This window comes from Phycodurus eques, chromosome 10 (genome assembly GCF_024500275.1).
Source record: "Phycodurus eques isolate BA_2022a chromosome 10, UOR_Pequ_1.1, whole genome shotgun sequence".
In the NCBI taxonomy this organism is placed as follows: Eukaryota; Metazoa; Chordata; class Actinopteri; order Syngnathiformes; family Syngnathidae; genus Phycodurus; species Phycodurus eques.
The window spans coordinates 19,182,901-19,202,335 of NC_084534.1; the positions used below are offsets into that span (position 1 = coordinate 19,182,901).

General features: G+C 40.2%; 4 protein-coding genes across 7 annotated transcripts in view; 2 read left to right on the forward strand and 2 right to left on the reverse strand.

The window, feature by feature from the left end:
- Positions 1-1,414, reverse strand: part of megf6b (multiple EGF-like-domains 6b) — a gene marked incomplete at its 5' end in the record, with an annotated part of 62,634 nt that extends 61,220 nt beyond the window's left edge. The window contains 2 exon segments of the mRNA XM_061687747.1: positions 1,277-1,332; positions 1,334-1,414. Of these exon segments, the coding sequence (XP_061543731.1) occupies positions 1,277-1,332; positions 1,334-1,414 (137 nt within the window).
- Positions 1,415-8,123: 6,709 nt separating this feature from the next.
- Positions 8,124-11,956, forward strand: akr7a3 (aldo-keto reductase family 7, member A3 (aflatoxin aldehyde reductase)). Its single transcript, XM_061688702.1, has 7 exons — positions 8,124-8,640; positions 9,614-9,801; positions 9,890-9,994; positions 10,120-10,216; positions 10,401-10,500; positions 10,772-10,901; positions 10,972-11,956. Exons 1-7 carry the CDS (start codon positions 8,370-8,372, stop codon positions 11,131-11,133), a joined length of 1,053 nt encoding a protein of 350 aa, XP_061544686.1. The 5' UTR covers positions 8,124-8,369; the 3' UTR covers positions 11,134-11,956.
- mrto4 (MRT4 homolog, ribosome maturation factor) lies at positions 10,818-16,015 on the reverse strand. The gene is given in 9 exon segments (XM_061688704.1): positions 10,818-12,090; positions 13,175-13,251; positions 13,333-13,484; positions 13,864-13,931; positions 14,031-14,112; positions 15,483-15,538; positions 15,540-15,587; positions 15,666-15,724; positions 15,910-16,015. Coding segments are annotated over 9 exon segments (708 nt in total). The 5' UTR covers positions 15,938-16,015; the 3' UTR covers positions 10,818-11,952.
- A 1,488-nt stretch (positions 16,016-17,503) lies between these two features.
- iffo2b (intermediate filament family orphan 2b) overlaps positions 17,504-19,435 on the forward strand; it is a 29,321-nt gene continuing 27,389 nt past the window's right edge. For all 4 annotated transcript variants that reach the window (XM_061687977.1, XM_061687979.1, XM_061687978.1 and 1 more), the window contains exon 1: positions 17,504-18,231. In XM_061687977.1, coding sequence (XP_061543961.1) covers positions 17,777-18,231 — 455 coding nt within the window. In that variant the 5' untranslated portion in view covers positions 17,504-17,776. The remainder of the gene's footprint in view (positions 18,232-19,435) is intronic.

A 19,435-nucleotide genomic window follows, 5' to 3' on the forward strand; every position in this document is an offset into this window, starting at 1 on the left:
AGTTGTTATTACTACTTATTCTGGAGGCTATGCTATGTTCATTTTACATTTGTCATGTTGATTCGATAACTGAAAAATCTATCTGAATCTATCACTAACCTACACTAATGCAGTAATAAATTCATATTTAGAGTCAATATTTGTATGGAAAACATTTCTAGGCCATAAATATAAAACAATCAAATGAAAAACTGTATGAAAAGGCGCTCAATCAGGGGTGGGCTAACTTTTGTGCTGAATTGTCGCATTTGATTTTTACAACAGACTGATGGACTGGGTAATTTGTAGATGAAGTGAAAAAATAATAAATAAATAAATAAAGTAAAATACATAAAAACAATTATTTTAATATTTAAATAATATTTAAAAATATATTTTTTATCAATTAATTGCAATTAATTAACCAATCATTTAATAAAATAAATCAGTATATATGTAAAATTTATTTGACTACTTTTTGTATTATTTACAATAAATCAGTAAACCAATTATTTAATGAGTTACATTAATTACAAAAAACACAAATAATATTTTTTAAAATAATAGCTATTAATATTTATAAAATGTAGAATTATTTAAATTTTTAATATTGTTGTTTTTAATGAACTATAATTGTTTAACCAATTATTTAATAAACTAAATACAAAAATGTAAATTTCATTATGTAACATTGTTTATCCATCCATTTTCTGTACCGCTTATCCTCACTGGGGTCGCGGGCGTGCGGGAGCCAATCCCAGCTCACTCTGGGCGAGAAGCAGGGTACACCCTGAACTGGTCGCCAGCCAATCGCAGGGCCCATATAAACAAACAACCATTCGCACTCACATTCACACCTATGGGCAATTTAGAGTCTCCAATTAACTTTACATGCATGTTTTTTGGATGTGGGAAGAAACAACCCGGAGAAAACCCACGCAGGCACGGGAGGACATGCAAACTCCACACAGGCTAGGTCGGAGTTGAACCCGGGTCCTCAGAACTGTGAGGCAAATGTTCTAACCAGTCGTCACTGTGCCACCTCCAACATCATTTTACTAATACTTATTTTATTTACAATAAATAAATTAACGACTAGAATCAAAAAGTATATAGATAATAAATAAATGCTAAATTTTTCAATTTTAACCAAATTTTGGGGAAAAAATTTTTGGGCAAATTAAAGAACATGGGTGTGCTGTATGTGACCTGCGGGCCATACTTTGTTTACACCTGGTCCAAATACATGAAGTGAGGGAGTATGCGTGGAGATGAACGTGGAGATGAAGTTCCTCACCTCCTCTCGTATCCCATGCACCACGACTGTCCCACGCAGCCTTGCTTCCACACTTTGAACCATGCGTGTGAAAGCCTGCACGCACGGCTGCCTCTGGGCGACCAGCATCACCTCCTGCTCCATGCAAACATTGGGCCTTCCAGGAAAGGGGGGGAGACAGTCAAGTATGGTGTCAAAATGTTTTGTTGAGGTGAAAATGATTTACAGCTGTGGGGTCGATTTGAGGAACCCGACAGCGAAGAGAGACGGCCGAGCTTCAGTAAGTCGTCGCGTTTATGCTGTGGCCTGTTGATGTTTTCTTTGTAGTTCATACATTAGTCATCTTGAGAAATTTTAAGTCATCTGAAAATTCTATCTTTTTAGTAACATTTCAGACAAAAACGTCATGTACGATTATTTGTAGAAAACTAATGTTGGGGGGCGTATTCATTGTATTCTAGTATCCTCCACTTCATATGCCAAAGGCCAAAACATGACGAGCCGTAGTGATAAAAGAACAGTACGACTTTCGACAACCCCAATTCCAGTGAAGTTGGGATGTTGTGTTAAATCTAAATAAAAACAGAATACATCCATCCATTTTCTGAGCCGCTTATCCTCACAAGGGTCGAGGGAGTGCTGGAGCCTATCCCAGCAATTTTCGGGCGAGAGAGGAGTACACGCTGAACTGGTCACCAGCCAATCGCAGGGCACATGTAAACAAACAACCATTCGCACACATATTCACACCTATGGACAATTTAGAGTTGTCAATTAACCTACCGTGCATGTTTTAGGGATGTGGGAGGAAACCGGAGTGCCCGGAGAAAACCCACACAGGCACGGGGAGAACATGCAAACTCCACACAGGCGGAGCCGGGGGATTGATCCCCGGTCCTCAGAACTGTGAGGTAGACGCACTAACCAGTCATCCACTGTGCCGCGAGAACGAAAATGACCACTTATTGTAATTACAATTAATAACCAATAAAATAATAATAAAATGAATGAAAAAAATTACTTTTATATATATATATATATATATAATCCCCACAGCCTTGCACTGACCCGGGACCTTGTTTCCAGAGAAAAGCATTTTCTTCATAATGGAGTGTTACACAAAAATGAAATGTTATCAGTTTTAAGTTTTATTTTTTGCACGGAGTGTGCCGTTAATGAGTGTGCGAGAAACGATTGACACCTCATAAGTCACGTCTTCTTTCTGATTGGTTGGTTTTCCTCAGGTCCAGTGGTTTCTTGTATCTCAAATGAGAAACGCAAGATAGGGCCAGAGGCCGCTTATATTTTTCACATATCGTGTTTATCATGTATTTCTGTCAGTCATAATGACTGTTTTAACAAATATCACTAAAGTGATTCTTGGGGCAAAATTGCAAATTCCCCCTGAAAGCTAAGAAGAATAAGCTAATTTACTTTTCCCCATTGTTTCCGATGGGGACATGTGTTTGGAAGTCGACTTCCATTAATAAAGCTTGAGGAAAACTATTTGAACTGAATGAAAACATGCAAAAATATGACTATAAACTAACTTTAGAAGTGCAGCAACAAACATCAACACTACAAAACACAGAATGGGAGCGCAAGGACTCGTCATCATCTTTGTCAAATCTCCATCTCCTCTTTATTTACCATTCAGTGGTTTTGTTGACGCTTGACTTCAAACTCTAAGGTGAAAGAATGCCTGCACGCAGGCAATGTGCAATCGTGCCAATTACAGACGACGCATTTCCAGGGGCTCACCGCTGCACTCTTACAGGAACCTGTTGCATAGCGTGCAAAACACAATCATAGAAGACATCAAATGGTTACTCACATAAACGGCTGAAGGCTGTTGGCGTTGCCATACCGGTAAACGTGGGCTGCGCGAACAAATACGAAGAAAAAAAGCAATATAAACACGCTCTCCATAACCCTCCTCTTCTTGCTTTCAAACACGTGATTCGCTCAAAAAGCACCTATTAACGGGAGATGGAAAAAAAAAAATATATATATATATATATATATATAATTTTAAAACTACTCAAAAGGCACGTAAGGTGATGCTCCGCGTGGAAATGAGTCAATTACTCCAAGGATGACACATCCATCGCTTTTTCTCGTTCTGTGTGAGTGTGTGTGCGTGACACACTGCCAAAAATCCCCCAGAAAACAGAAGCTCATCCGTGCAGATGTTTCACTGGGGGAAAGAAAAAAAGACCTGGAGGAGGCTCGCTCCATTCACTTGGTAATGTGTGTGCGTGTTGGTAGGGAGGAGTGTTGTTCAAAGCCCCGCGCAAGCACACACGCGCACCCTGCAGTGCGCAAAATGTCCAGCAAACACTTCAACTTAATAAGCTTACTTACCTGAGTTAAGAGCTGTAACGTGATTTGTTTAGTATCACTACACAAACTATTATGGACACCTTTTAAGAAATAAAATACTGGCACAAATAAAAGTATTAATGATAACAAAATTGAGAAAAAAAACAAAAAACAAAGAACAAGAACATGTCCTCTCATAACAGTCTTGAAGTGATGTTATCAGTTGCAGTGGGTTCGAGGGTCCCATGAAGTCCTCTAATGGCCAGTGTGCGAGTGAGCAAACAGCTGACCGTGCGGTCAAGGGGTCGGCGGCCGCCGCTGTTCTGGTAAACAAAGCTTTCATTGCTCACATGTGTGCTCGTGACCCCCAAAGAGCGGCGGGTCACTGCCGAAAGGCCCTCGCTGGAGGACGCAGCGTCGGCTACATGACGTTCGAATTAGGACACAGACAACTAAGGACTCGGCTATTTATACAAACTGAAAGGTGCATCCATGTAAACAGGGAGGTTTCCCACTTTTTCCTATCAGGGACCGTGTTAGAGGGGTTCATCTGTTTTTACGACAGTTACGATTGTCCAATCATGTAGTTTCACAGCAGTGTAAAAATGCCAGCCGTGTGGACTCGAGTCACATCTTGGACTCGAGTCACAAATTTGATGACTTTAGACTTGCAACTCGACTTGGACTTGAACAGCAAAGACTCGTGACTTCACTCTGACTCGAGTTGAAAAGACTTGCCATTTTTCCTCCTAAAATATTGAGAAACGAACACTGCAGTTGTCTCTCAATAGCTCAACATGCTGTTTATTTTATTATTGGAATTCCAGAATTATGTAATCATAAAGATGCCACTCAATCGATATCACTCAGGTGGAAGTGTCCCATCATGCTAAAGATCAATTTGAGGTTTTTTTTTATTTTATTTTTTTTAAACAGGGATTATTACCCTGTTACAAAGAGAAGAATGGACCAGGAGGTCACTTTAAGACACTACCTAAAGTAAGGTTTTTAAAGGTAAGTTTAAAAAAGAAACAGTGCAACATAAATCAACAATAAATGTGGCAGTTACATTAGGTACACATTCCACGAAGTCATGGTATTATACACAGAAACGACAACAATTACCGCAACAATAAATAAATTTTTTGTTGGTGGAAAACAATTTTTAAAAAATTTTAAAAATTAAAAAATCGACATAGCATTGTGGGTGGGATTGCGCGGCTTGACGTCCCGTATGCTTGTTTTTTTATTTATTTATTTTGTATTAGCATTAGCATTAGCAGCTAGCTTTGAGAGCAATCATCCAAAAAGTTACACGGCGGGCCGGCCATGCAATGTCTGGGCTTCCTCTTCGTCACAGTCTGGCTTAGTCAGTGCAGTTTTATCAAGAATCAGTATTTATATTACGTTTTTTGTTTAAATCACTTTATTTACCAATCAGCCCATTGCTAGCAGTAATTTGACATTCTTGGTTGTGTCCCTTTCTTTTACTTTGCCTCTTTTTAATGTAATATTTTCATACAGTGCCCCTAGTGGTCTGACCGAGATACCTCAGTGGGGTAAAATTGTGCCTCTATAATAAGATGACAAACTTGTGTTCCTCTTTTTTTTAAATTAATGCCTTATGTTTTTGGTACTTACAAGAAATGGCAAGTTCAAACTAAAAATTAGTCATATTTGTGTTTTATTTAACATTTTTATTTAAAATTACTCTTCATCCAAACAAAAATATATTTTATCCGATTACTTTATTCGATAAAATCGTCAGTAGGATACTCAATTGGTTAATTGTAGCTCTACCGGATGCAAATTCTCATTTGAGGCAGGTCTGCTTAATGTAACTTCAGAAATAAAGTGAGAAAAAGTAAATTGGAGCATAGCATTTTTCAAGAATAACTACTGAAAACATACTATTGATCATTTTTGAAGGGCCAAAAACATGCAAACTCCACACAGTCAGGGCCCGGGAATGAACTCAGAACTGTGAGGCTGACGTTCTAACCAGTCGGCCACCGTGTCGCCACAAGAAGGAACTTGCATTTTTAATGGAAATTCACTTGTTTCTTCACTAGTTAAACCTTGCCTTTCATATAACACACCGACTTTAACACAGAAAAATACGACTATTTTTTCAGCACCAATGCCTTTGTTCTTGCAAAAATTACAAATTATATTTCTTGAAAAAAAAAACCATAACTTTTTTCTGAAAAAATACATAATTTGTTGCTACAATACAACTGTTTTTCTCTTCAAAAATAAGCAACTTCTTGGGTCCAATGTAAGCATGGTAGTATGCGACAGTGTATTTTCGATCGTTAATCCTGAAAAAACGTCCAAGTTTTTTTTAAAGGCAGGTAACCTGTCTTCAATTTAAAGATATTTGGCGACATCTAGAGTAACTTTGAGGTAATAACAGCTATCTGCCTGCACCAATGGAGGCGTTCCATATCCAGTCATTGGATGAAATGACAAATGGGGGGCGTGTGACACCCTGAAGAACATGATTTGCCGTACGAGAATAAAGTATAATTGCACATCCGCTGCAATAGATGGCAGTCTATCTCTCTTTCTTTTGTACTTTCTTCAATGTTTATAAGGATTAGATAAAATTAGACTAGATTATCCTTTATATACAATTTAATATAGAAGTGTACTCGCGGGGGCTGCGGGTGGTCGCAAATTATTTTTTTCTTCCTGGGTGGGGGTCGTAACAGAAAACAATTTAGAAGCACTGATTCATTCTAACCGCGCAGTTGTCACTTGCGAACTTTGAACTTCAAGTACCATGCCCTACGCAATGTCATCCCGACTCCTCTCGCCTGGCATGTGCTCCGACCATTTGTGTTAAAATATAAGTTGAAGTTTATACCTACCGCGCTATTAATGCTAGTATTGTTAGGCCGTCCATGGCGAATCCTATTATGTGCTAGCAGACTTTTGTTGGACAGTTGTGTGGTTTGGGTGAAAAATGTGTAATTGTTTTCTTTTTTTTTTTTTATGTTTAAACTTCCACAGAGAGTAGCAAACAGCTTGAAGCGAACATTTGGCCTTTTTTTTTTGAGGAATCGTTCACCACCTGCTTCTTGTTGGGAAGTTTGCTTCTACCATCTAGCACTCATACCTCAAATTTTTGCTCTCCACTTGATTAAAATCAGCCAGGAGACTGCTTGTATCATGAAGAACACGTAAATTGGGTCACTTAAGTCGAGGTACCATCATATTATGATTTTATTTACTAGTAATATTCAACACATACCTACGAGCGATATACACAGGTATATAAATATGCTATCTAGTAATAGATTCGTATGTTTTTAGGTTTCTAACAAAACCACGATTCTCTCATGAACTCACCAGAATTCGAGCCCGTTCGGGGGTGAGGACATCGGCACATTTGCAGACCGTGTGGTCCCTTAGTAGCGTCACAACACCCTTTTTAAAGAAAAGATATATATAAATAATGCCATAATCCTTCAGTCTCTGTGTTATTTGTTTCATGCTCACATTCCTACCCTTCTCGAGCGTAGTGGGGAGGCCAAGCTGCCTTAGCTGAGGCTCCATGGAGTGAGGCAATTGCTCCAAAGGACCCTCGTCCAGAGTCACTTCTATCTGAGCCGGATTTCCTGACCGCGCATAATCCATCTCTCTGTAATGTCCGAAATACCTGTGGAGGGGGTTTAAAAAAAAAACACACAAATTACATCTGTCTTACAAGCCATTAGACTTTGGTATTAGTATTATTTATTCGCTTTAAATACTTTGTTCTGCAGACCCGGGTTCAATCCCTGGCCCCGCCTGCGTGGGTTTTCTCCGGGCACTTCGGTTTCCTCCCAAATCCCAAAAACATGCATTAATTAGGGGGACTCTAAATTGCCCGTAGGTGTGACTGTGAGTGCGAATGGTTGTTTGCTTGTATGTGCCCTGCGATTGACTGGCAACCAGTTCAGGCTGTACCCCGCCTCCTGCCCGATGACAGATGGGATAGGCTCCAGCACGCCCGGACCCGAGTGAGGAGAAGCAGCTCAGAAAATGGATGGATGGATGGATTACAAGAAGGAACTTGCATTTTTAATGAAATTCACTTGTTTCTTCACTAGTTAAACTTTGCCTTTCATATAACACACCGACTTTATCACAGAAAAATAAGACTATTTTTTCAGCACCAATGCCTTTGTTCTTGCAAAAATAAAAAAATATTTTTTCATGAAAAAAAAAACATAACTTTTTTCTTAAAAAATACATAATTTGTTGCTACAATACAACTGTTTTTCTCTTCAAAAATAAGCAACTTCTTGGGTCCAATGTAAGCATGGTAGTATGCGACAGTGTATTTTCGATCGTTAATCCTGAAAAAACGTCCACGTTTTTTTTAAAGGCAGGTAACCTGTCTTCAATTTAAAGATATTTGGCGACATCTAGAGTAACTTTAACAGCTGTCTGCCTGCACCAATGGAGGCGTTCCATATCCAGTCATTGGATGAAATGACAAATGGGGGGCGTGTGACACCCTGAAGAACATGATTTGCCGTACGAGAATAAAGTATAATTGCACAACCGCTGCAGTAGATGGCAGTCTATCTCTCTTTCTTTTGTACTTTCTTCAATGTTTATAAGGATTAGGTGATATTATCCTTTATATACAATTTAATATAGAGGTGTACTCGCGGGGGCTGCGGGTGGTCGCAAATTATTTTCTTCTTCCTGGGTGGGGGTCGTAACAGAAAACAATTGAGAAGCACTGAGTCATTCTAACCGCGCAGTTGTCACTTGCGAACTTTGAACTTCAAGTACCATGCCCTACGCAATGTCAGCGCGACTCCTCTCGCCACGCAATTCGGATTTTATAGCGACAGCGCTGAAGTTTGCGTCTCGGCGAGACATGTCGACGCGACCGGTTACTTTGCTCGGTTCCACGGCCTTCGGAGGCCGGGCAGACGTCGAGCAGAGTCTGGAGATGGCCAAGACCTTCCTGGACCGAGGGCACGAGGAGCTGGACACTGCCTTCATGTACATGGATGGGAAGTCGGAGACCATCATTGGGGGCATGAACCTCCCCAAAACAGGTCGAGTAGATGGCGAACTGCTTCTTCCATAAAATAAATTGTAGTAATCTCAAATACAGTTGTGCAACGTTCTTCTTCTTCGTGTGCCGTGACCAAATGTAGCAAAAAAAAAAGTAAAAAATTGTTTCTGTTCGCTTTTGTTGTTAACACACCGCGTAAATTGGCAAGTGTCATACGTAATTTTAAAATGTATACATTTGCAGGAACTGATACACTGACGCTAACATTGGAAACATATTGCTCACTTTTTCATCGTGTGCCATTAGCAAATTTGGCACGGCAAACAAAATGGGGTCAACGCTCATGTTATCAACATTTGCTTTTGGGTTTCTGTCGTAAACGCACTTAATAGCAATATGTATATTTCTAGACGTATTTTCATTTGTAGAAGGTGGAAATTGAATACACTGCTGTTTTATATGAACTGTTGCAAAAATATATAATGGAAACATCTAATGTGGTTGAAATTTGCTTTTGTCAACAGTTTTTTTTTAAAGCGTTAAAGCGTCATGAAACATTTAAAAATACATTTGCTGAAACTGAATATACTGATGCAATTTTGAAAAATACTGTTTTCATTATTAGCTATTATCAAATGTAATGTTAAAATAACATGTAGAAACCAAAATACACTGTTGCTACCTTTTGGGGGAAAAAAAATCTGCTCTCTATTGACAAATGCAGCAAAAACAAAATAGTAGTCAATTAGCAACAAAACTATTCATTTGATTAGCTACTTTTTTTTAATAGTTGCCAACCCTTGAGTACCCGCTGTCTTTGTCACATGCCCGAGCTCGCCAACGGTAGTCATGGTAACAAAAACCATACTTGGCATTTGCAGATCTAACTGTGCAGCCAGATCTTGGCCGCAATAGGCTCCATTTTTGTTACTATGGTAAGCTTCACAACTCCAAAGAGAAATGTAATTAAATAAATGCTTTCTATTGTGTTTCTTTTTTTTTTTTAAAAACAGTCCGCATTGCCACCAAGGCAAACCCGTGGGACGGCAAAACGTTGAAACCGGAGAGTGTGCGCTCTCAACTGGAGACATCCCTTAAGCGTCTGCAGACTGACTCTGTGGACGTCTTCTACCTGCACGCCCCCGATCACCTCAATCCAATCGTGGACACCCTGTGGGCTTGCAACGAGCTCCACAAAGAGGTAAAGAAACAGCTTTTGTCCGCTAAAGAATCATAATAGATCTGTGTGTGCCAGATGATAATGTTTAGTTTTCAAATTTCTCCTTCAGGGGAAATTCAAGGAGTTTGGAATTTCCAACTATACATCATGGGAAGTGGCTGAAATTGTGTGCCTGTGTAAACAGAATAACTGGATTGCACCCACTGTGTATCAGGTAATGAGCGTGAAAATTGTTGTACATGGGCACAAGTACTTCAACACCTACAAAACGCCACTTGGAAAACACTTCACTGTTACTTCTCCATTTGCATCTTTTAAAAAGCTTACTGCATCTCACAGGGGATGTACAACGCCATTACGAGACAGGTCGAGACAGAGTTGCTGCCATGTTTGAGGTACTTCGGGATGAAGTTCTACGCGTACAACCCTCTCGCAGGTACACTACTTGTTTTAAAGGAGACCGATGTTACCTTATTGATTCACATTTATTGGTCCAGTCATAGTTAACAGAGCTTCATGGCTCGTCTTGTTCTCTCACTTTTTCCACCCATTAAACACAATCTTCTCTCAAATGACTTGTAAAGACATAATGGAGCTAATGTTTGGATTCTCTTTGCCAGGTGGCCTTCTGACTGGAAAGTATCACTATGAGGACAAAGACACATCTCAGCCCGCAGGGAGATTCTTTGGTAACAACTGGGCTGCAGCGTATAGGGACAGGTGAATTTCAAGCTATTTTATTTTAATTCTCATTAGCGTTAACAGAAATGCTGGGTTTTTTTTCCCTCTTCTTTTTCTTCTTGCGTTTTGGTGATGCAAAATTTCCGCCTGACACCAGCGATATATATATATATTTTTAAACCTATCATTGACAAGTAATTTTTCATTATAAAACTGCATTTGTACAAACAAAATCCAATAAGAGGAAAAACATGCAGGGTTTCTTATTAAAAACGGGTTGTCTTTCTATCGTGCTCCATTTGGCGTGTAGGTACTGGAAGCAGAGTCACTTCCAAGCCATAGAAGTGGTCCAAAAGGCCTTGGAGGTGGCGTACAGCCCGACACCACCCACCATGTTGTCTGCCGCCATGCGCTGGATGTACCACCACTCCCAGCTCAAGGTGCCACAGACACACATCGATCAATGTGATCACGGAGGATTGCGTTGTAACGCCTCTTGCTTGTTTGAAGGGTGACCTCGGCGACGGCGTCATCATTGGGATGTCCAGTGTGGAGCAGCTCAGACAGAATCTAGCCGCCACGGAGGAAGGTCCTCTTGACGAGAGGGTGGTAAAGGCCTTCGGGGACGGTTGGAACCTGGGAGCTCACGAGTGTCCTAACTATTTCCGATAGACGGAGCAGAGCGAGATCGTCCAGGGATGTGCGGCACAAATTTGTTGATGATCTCTTAATCATCGAGTAATCACAAAAAGTTAGGGATACTGGGCTTTCGGGTGAAATTTCAGGATGAACCTAAAATGCACCATAACCTTTACAGGTGAACTAAATTTGACTTTCTGTAAACCTTTTAATGCACGTACACCTATTGAATGGTTCATGAAAATTTCAATGAACGTCCACATCTAATGCCTTTCCTGTTACTCTTCCAGTCGCCTTCAGCTCCTTGGTAGTCAGCAAGTTATGCATAAAGTACTGAAAAGTTGGACGTGCGTTCAAAAGTTTAAGTCAAGTTCTCTAGTAAAGGTTACAGCACATTTTAATTTCATCCTTAAATTTCACCCCAAAGCCCCAATATCTCTAACTTTATGAGTGTGTATTTTTTCATAAATGTGGAATGGCCTTCAGAGGACTATATAACTTCTTTTGATCAAACATAATTTGAATGTGCACATCCATGCTCGCCTCCCTTCCGTCTTTAACTCTAATTATACCGGAAGATGAATTGTACAGCACACACAGTTTTGTAAAAGAGATAACGCTTCATTTTCATATTTCATCAGATTTTACATGAAAATAATTCTAACCTGTTCTCCAAATTAACAAGTACTCGTAAGCAACATTTCAGTCCGTATCTAAAATGTCAAGTTGGAGAATACGTTTTTGGGATGATGAAAAAAAAGATGTTCCATATGTTTTCTCGATCGTGATGTAACGTTTAAGAATAAAAACAAGATTACGAAACAAATAAACCTGCACAATCATCGTTTCCGGTCAATCATCCTCCTCATCTTCTTTGTCGTCCTGCATGGGCTCTTCCTCCCCCTCCAAGATCTCAAATGCGCCCGTTTCAGAGCTCCACATGCATTTGATCTTCACTTTGAACTCTGCCATCTCGACACCCAACAGTTTCTGTGAATAAAAACACTTTTTTATGTCGAAAAAAACAAATCCAAATTCTGTTATGAACTCAGCAGAATGCAACTATGTATAAAACATCCATCCATCCATTTTCTGAGCCCCTTCTCCTCACTAGGGTCGCGGGAGTGCTGGAGCCTATCCCAGCTGTCATCGGGCAGGAGGCTGGGTACACCCTGAACTGGTTGCCAGCCAATCGCAGGGCACATAGACACAAACAACCATTCGCACTCACAGTCACACCTACGGGCAATTTAGAGTCTCCAATTCATGCATGTTTTTGGGATGTGGGAGGAAATCAGGAGTGGCCGGAGAAAACCCACGCAGTCAGGCACGGGGAGAACATGCAAACTCCACACAGGCGGGGCCGGGGATTGAACCCCCGCACCTCAGAACTGTGAGGCTGACGCTCGAACCAGTCGGCCGCCATGTATAAAACAATGAAACATAATTTACCCATTTGTGACGACTATCAAGACATCTAGTGAGGCATTCATTTGTTTGGATAAAGGCATAAATGCCTGTAAATATCGTTATACTCTCCTGGCATGTGCTCCGACCATTTGTGTTAAAATATAAGTTGAAGTTTATACCTACCGCGCTATTAATGCTAGTATTGTTAGGCCGTCCATGGCGAATCCTATTATGTGCTAGCAGACTTTTGTTGGACAGTTGTGTGGTTTGGGTGAAAAATGTGTAATTGTTTTCTTTTTTTTTTTTATGTTTAAACTTCCACAGTGAATAGCAAACAGCTTGAAGCGAACATTTGGCCTTTTTTTTTTGAGGAATCGTTCACCACCTGCTTCTTGTTGGGAAGTTTGCTTCTACCATCTAGCACTCATACCTCAAATTTTTGCTCTCCACTTGATTAAAATCAGCCAGGAGACTGCTTGTATCATGAAGAACACGTAAATTGGGTCACTTAAGTCGAGGTACCATCGTATTATTACTTTATTTACTAGTAATATTCAATACATACCTACTAGCAATATTCACAAGTATATAAATACGTTATCTTGTTATAAATTTGTATTTTTTTTAGGTTTCTAACAAAACCACTATTCTCTCATGAACTCACCAGAATTCGAGCCTGTTCGGGGGTGAGGACATCGCCACATTTGCAGACTGTGTGGTCCCTTAGTAGCGTCACAACACCTTTTTTTAAGAAAAGATATATATAAATAATGCCATAATCCTTCAGTCTCTGTGTTATTTGTTCCATGCTCACATTCCTACCCTTCTTGAGCGTAGTGGGGAGGCCAAGCTGCCTTAGCTGAGGCTCCATGGAGTGAGGGAACTGTTCCAAAGGACCCTCATCCAGAGTCACGTCCATCTGAGCCGTATTTCCTGACCGCGCATAATCCATCTCTCTGTAATGTCCGAAATACCTGTGGAGGGGGTGTTAAAAACAAAAACAAAACACAAATTACATCTGTATTACAAGCCATAAGACTTTGGTATTAGTATCATTTATTCGCTTTAAATACCTTGTCCCCATTATTTATTAGCAGTAAACAAACAAATTACTTTTAATTCTACTTGTCGATATACTAGAAACATTACTGTTCCTGTTCTACGGCTATCACGCAATCCCCCCCCCCTTGTCATCATTAGTTCCCGTGCTCAATGTAGTATCACAAACGGCCCCAAAATGGCAGAAAATAACCAAACTTTGCTTTCTGGTAAGGTTTTTCTCAATGTTTTGTATTCCCTGTAACACTTCAGATAATTAGTTATTGTTGAATTAATACCAGAGTGTTTACTCACTCTTGCACCTCCTCCTTGGTTTTATTGGTAAAAAGCACTCCCACTTCGCCCCGAAGATGCTTGCTGACCTGCAAAGAAGACCATACAAGGACACAATTATGATGGTGAACTGTCAATCAAAAATGTTAATGTTAATAGTACTATTATTTTACACTGATGATTCCTACCTGACATAAATTGTCCCTGTATTCGTCTGTTTCTCCTTTCCCGATGGCAATCATCATTACTTTGTTTTTTCCAAAGAAGAATCTGCGGGGAAGCGAAAAGTCACCTGTACAATATCAATAATCAAGAAAAAAATGATATTATACTTGTGCTTTTAAATGACAACACAAAGATTATGTGTTTATTACAGTAGAAATGAAGTGTATATGAAAGGTTGTTTTTTTATTACTTAACTGCTAATGTAAAATAAATAAAATATATACTATAATTTACAGATAACTAAATCAAAATTCCCTGGGATAAAAAGTAAAAATATACCATTTAAAATAATATCAAAGAGCTACAGGAAAAGTAACAAAGAAACTTTAAAATTAATTTGAAAAAATATTCAACAAAAAACATTACAAATGTTCGTCTTTAATATGGATGAACATTTGTCATTTAAAAAAGTAATGTACCATTCCATACATTCACTTTAAAGTCCCCTCTGGTAAACAAACGGTCATTCTTTTTTTATTTCAATACATTTTAAAAAGATATGATATAAATTTATACAAATTATAAAACTGAAATGATAAAGTGTTTTGGGATTATAGTTTGTGGTAATCCCAAACATCAGAAGGCCTTCTACTACCACCACTAATGAAAACACCAAACTTCTAGTGCCAACCCCGCTTTGTGGAATTTTCTTAAAAAACTAATGAGCCACTTCAAACACCTCCAAAATCAAACAATCAACTAAAAATGCTAACTAAAAATGTATTACTAAAGTAAATGACCTATTCTACTGCCAACACTGCTGTTCTCATGAATAGTTCAATTTGCTCGATTTAAATAGACTTTTTAGGGCTCATAATTTCGCCCCATACGACCTTTTTGGTGGATATTTTTAACTGAACCTTGTGGGCCAATTGGAGAAGGGGTTCCCCTAGTAGCAGCTGAAATGAAAGGGTGAAGGCGATCAAGTTTTTCCGCTTTACTCTAAATTTGAAGACTTTTTTGACCAGATTTTTCTTTCGGTGATAACACACAAAAACGTTTCTCAAAAAGGCATTTTTTTCCGAGACAAAGAACCTGTCAACCAATTCTCAAAATTCTTGGTGTGTTGTACACAGATTGAAGTGGCAATTCAAACCAGATTCAACATTTTGACCGACTGTCATTTTTGGGAAATGTGGTCACATTGCTAGGGAAGGCATTCACGTAAAAACAAGGAAAGTCTATCCAGAGGGTTGCACTGGAACTCAGCATCAATAAAAGCTCGATTATGGGGATGCTTCGGAGAATGATAAAGTTTTCTTGTACTTCAGGTTGTTCAAAGGCTTCAGTCTTGGTCCCACCTTCGTAAATACCAAGGGTTCAGTTTAAATTCTAAATATTACTCTGGATGAGGATGCACAGCTTGTGCATGTATACCTTTTATTTATAGTTATTTAAAATATTAATTGGGTTACCTGCTGTGTTTCCAGGCTGTCCTGATGTCTTTCAGTTTGTTATTCCTCATGTTAGCCTACAGAGAAGATGAACAAATATTTGTAGGTGTCGACACATTTCCGTAACTAAAGGGGAAACGTAAAGCAAATTCAGACATAGTAGCGAACATACAGAAAAGTATACATTATTTTGCAAACATTTACCTCCTCTATTAGTTTCTGTTTGGACTCGAGTCCCTTCTTGGCTGTTTTGGTTAAAGAAACTGTGGGGAAAATGAGTGACTTTTGTTGAGTGAACCAGAAGAATGTAACAATATGTACACCACTAGCTAGCATTAGCATGTTACATTCCCTTGTAATCACATTGAGGCGTCAATGGCTTCGCTTACAAACAAATATCGTGCAGCAGTTTTGTACATTAAACGCCGAATATGTTGTTTTTTCTTACTTTTCTTGTCCCTCTTCGACTTGGGCATGCTTGCTTCACACCACCACGCGCACGTGAAGTAAAAGGACCCCAAATGTTTCTCTCTGAGAGAGGCTTGCCCACAAGGTGCCTGACGAGAGAGAGAGGCTTGCCCACAAGATGCCTGACGAAAAACATTAAAAGAAAAACAAGAATCATTTTAATTTATGTATAGTGTTCAATACATTAATCTATATGTTGGGTGTTTTTGTTTGCCTGTTGCGATCGACCTCAATTGGCTCGTGAATTCAACGTCAATATGTAACTTACTCAGCTCGTGTCGGAATGATTTAAGTTGTTGATAACAACGCTATTTCGCTTATTTGTGTGGATAACGTAATCGCTGCCGACCGCCTTCTGTTGGCCTTTACAGGCATCTTGTGGATTGGCATGGACGTGTCAAGTAAACGCGACATGAGGTTGATGCCGTCATCCGCCTGAGCGAAAAGAATAAATATATTCACTAACCCATTTAAGCACCAGGGGCACCAACACGCGCGTGTACTGTACGTTTTAATTGATCAAAACATGTTTACAATTTAATTTCTTTTAACTGATTATAATTATATATATATATCAATTAGAACTTACACATCGAAAATGTGGTGCAGTAGGAAGAAAAAGTCGTTTGAACTAACTTAATTCGAACGTACATTGGTTGCACATTAATAAAATGTGTTAACATAGTTCATTATTTTCGAGGAAAAGAGCGGGAAGTACGGCAGTTTACCACATTTTAATCATGTGCAACCGATGTACATGTACAGTACTTTTTTTCAGTGTGGATAGTATATGAATCTCATGACAAGACAACTCAGATGTTGTTACAACCAGGTTATTAAAGAACTATTTGCCAGGAATTATGTATTTGTTTGACAATGTGTATTTAAAAATGTTATCTGATGTCCGTTAATTGCACATTAACGTGACTTCCAAAATAAAGGATACAGTGTGTGTGTGTGTGGGGGGGGGGGGGGGGGATGCACATGATTAAAATTAGTTCAGCTAACATGTTATTTGATTACTTTTCGACGACAAGGGGGTGGGGGGAATTACATCAGTTTACCACATTTTAATCATGTGCAACCAAATTTAAGTACTTTCCCCCCAGTGTGTAGTGATAAAAATAGCTGTACTGTAGTCACTGTAAAATCTCCCTTGCTAAATAAACATTGAAAGGTTTTTATTCATTTGTTATTTTTACATTTTATGTTTGAAGTACAATTTAAAAACAAATATATAAAAGATCTTTACTATAATATACAGGGAATATGAAATTTCCCTTCGGTGAAAAACTAAAATAATACTATAATCTGCAGGGTGTATGAAAATTTACACAGATAAATAAGTTTTTTATTAAGTTAAAAAAATACAAAGAATAGGAGATAAAGACTAGACAGACTTATATTTCAAATTAAATAAAAACAATTTAAAAGTATGAGGCTGAATGCGTACTGAGGCTCGCGATCATCAGACAGGAAGTGAGCGATATTGTGAGGGGGGCAAGGAGGGGGTGTGGCCTGGATGTGTGTGGATCAGTTTTTTTTTTTTTTTTTTTTAGCGGCGTGCGGTGCAACATGATCCTTGCACGCCGCTCAGAGCGCAGGATAAGCCGGCCTCTGCGGCGCCGTGGCGAGCGGTTCTAAGCACACGGCTTAGAGGAGGAGAATGTGGCCGGCAGTTGTGTGACGACGATTTGTACAAACACGAGGACGGGGACTAGTCGAGCTTGTCTGCGTCAAATGTCTCGACCCTCCACTGGATGGTGTTGATGATGATGATGATGATGATGATGATGCCATCGGTGCCTCTTATTTGACTTTTTTTTTTTTTTTTTTGGTTAACCGACATGAACTCGCTGTTCTTCTCCGATGCTACACCCGCTCCGCCGGGCACCAGCGCCCTGCGGAACGACCTGGGCTCCAACATCCACGTCCTCAAGACGCTCAACCTGCGCTTCCGCTGCTTCCTGGCCAAGGTCCACGAACTGGAGCGGCGGAACCGGCTGCTGGAGAGCCAGCTGCAGCAAGCTGTGCAGAGGCCGCACTACCGCGGGCCGTACGGTCGCGATGTGGCGGTGCAGACGGACGGCGGGGGGGCCGAGTCCAGGCTGCCCGGAACCATCTGGTCCTTCACCCACGTGCGCAGACAAGGGGAGCGCCTGGAGACGCTGTGCGGGCCCGGCGTGTCGTGGACGCACCCGGACGGGGTCGGCGTGCAGATAGACACCATCACGCCGGAGCTGAGGGCGCTCTACAACGTGCTGGCCAAAGTGAAGCGGGAGAGGGACGAGTACAAGAGGAGGTAAGTGAGACCCCAAATGAATACAGCGGAAGCATATCACATTATGTTATCTGAGCTAGCTAATAATCTGTGGTAAGGAATAGCTCATCATCCAAGACATACCACGTTATCTGTCTATATGGCAAGGAAAAATTAGTCACTGGGTGCATTGTCCACTGAAGAAAAGTAAGTGCTTCCCTTAAATAGATTACACCCAGGACCAAGTGTCACGAAAAGCCTACTGGAACATCGGAACTCGATATTCAGAGTTAGCCAGAGGCACTCAAATGGTGGCAGGTGTATGCTGACTCCCATTTAACACGAGTTTGAATGTGATCGGTGAATTCTGAACACATTCTCAACCCAGTTTGTAGAGGGTGTGCACACTAACACAACCACATTATCTCATCCATCCATCCATTTTCGGAGCCGCTTCTCCTCACTAGGGTCGCGGGCGTGCTGGAACCACTCCAAGCTATCATCGGGCAGGAGGCGGGGTACACCCTGAACTGGTTGCCAGCCAATCGCAGGGCACATACAAACAAACAATCATTCGCACTCACATTCACACCTACGGGCAATTTAGAGTCGTCAATTAACCTACCATGCATCTATTTGGGATGTGGGAGGAAACCGGAGTGCCCGGAGAAAACCCACGCAGGCACGGGGAGAACATGCAAACTTTGTTTATTTTTATCTATCTATCTATCTATCTATCTATCTATCTATCTATCTATCTATCTATCTATCTATCTATCTATCTATCTATCTATCTATCTATCTATCTATCTATCTATCTATCTATCTATCTATCTATCTATCTATCTATCTATCTATCTATCTATCTATCTATCTATCTATCTATCTATCTATCGCGCTCTCTCTCTCTCTCTATCTATCTATGCACGCTAGTGTTGTCGGTCCCATGTTAAGCGAGGTGAGAAGGTTGTTTTTGTCCATGCTCATGAGGGTGTGATTGACGGTAAAGTGTGAGGTTCTTCTTCATACATGGTAGTCAAAAGAAAGCATGACTCGTAAATGTGGACAAATTCCCCGTCACCTAATTAACAATTTCCTTTCCGTGGGAATGTCCCGGGCTGATCTTACGGCGTCACCTGTGGCCCATTTGGCACAGGCCTGCCGGGAAGCGAGCCAAAGTGGCCTGTCCATGCTGTGCATGTTTGCCGCCGTGATTCAAACAGTGAGACATTCGTACAGCCTGTGA

What these genes read in the sequence shown, in the direction of transcription:
- akr7a3 (XM_061688702.1), top strand. Translation starts at nt 8,370, where the DNA reads ATGCCCTACGCAATGTCAGCGCGACTCCTCTCGCCACGCAATTCGGAT. An exon ending in CATGAACCTCCCCAAAACAG is followed by an intron (nt 8,641 to 9,613) that starts GTCGAGTAGATG and finishes TTTTAAAAACAG; the next exon opens with TCCGCATTGCCACCAAGGCA. An exon ending in GCTGCAGCGTATAGGGACAG is followed by an intron (nt 10,501 to 10,771) that starts GTGAATTTCAAG and finishes TTTGGCGTGTAG; the next exon opens with GTACTGGAAGCAGAGTCACT.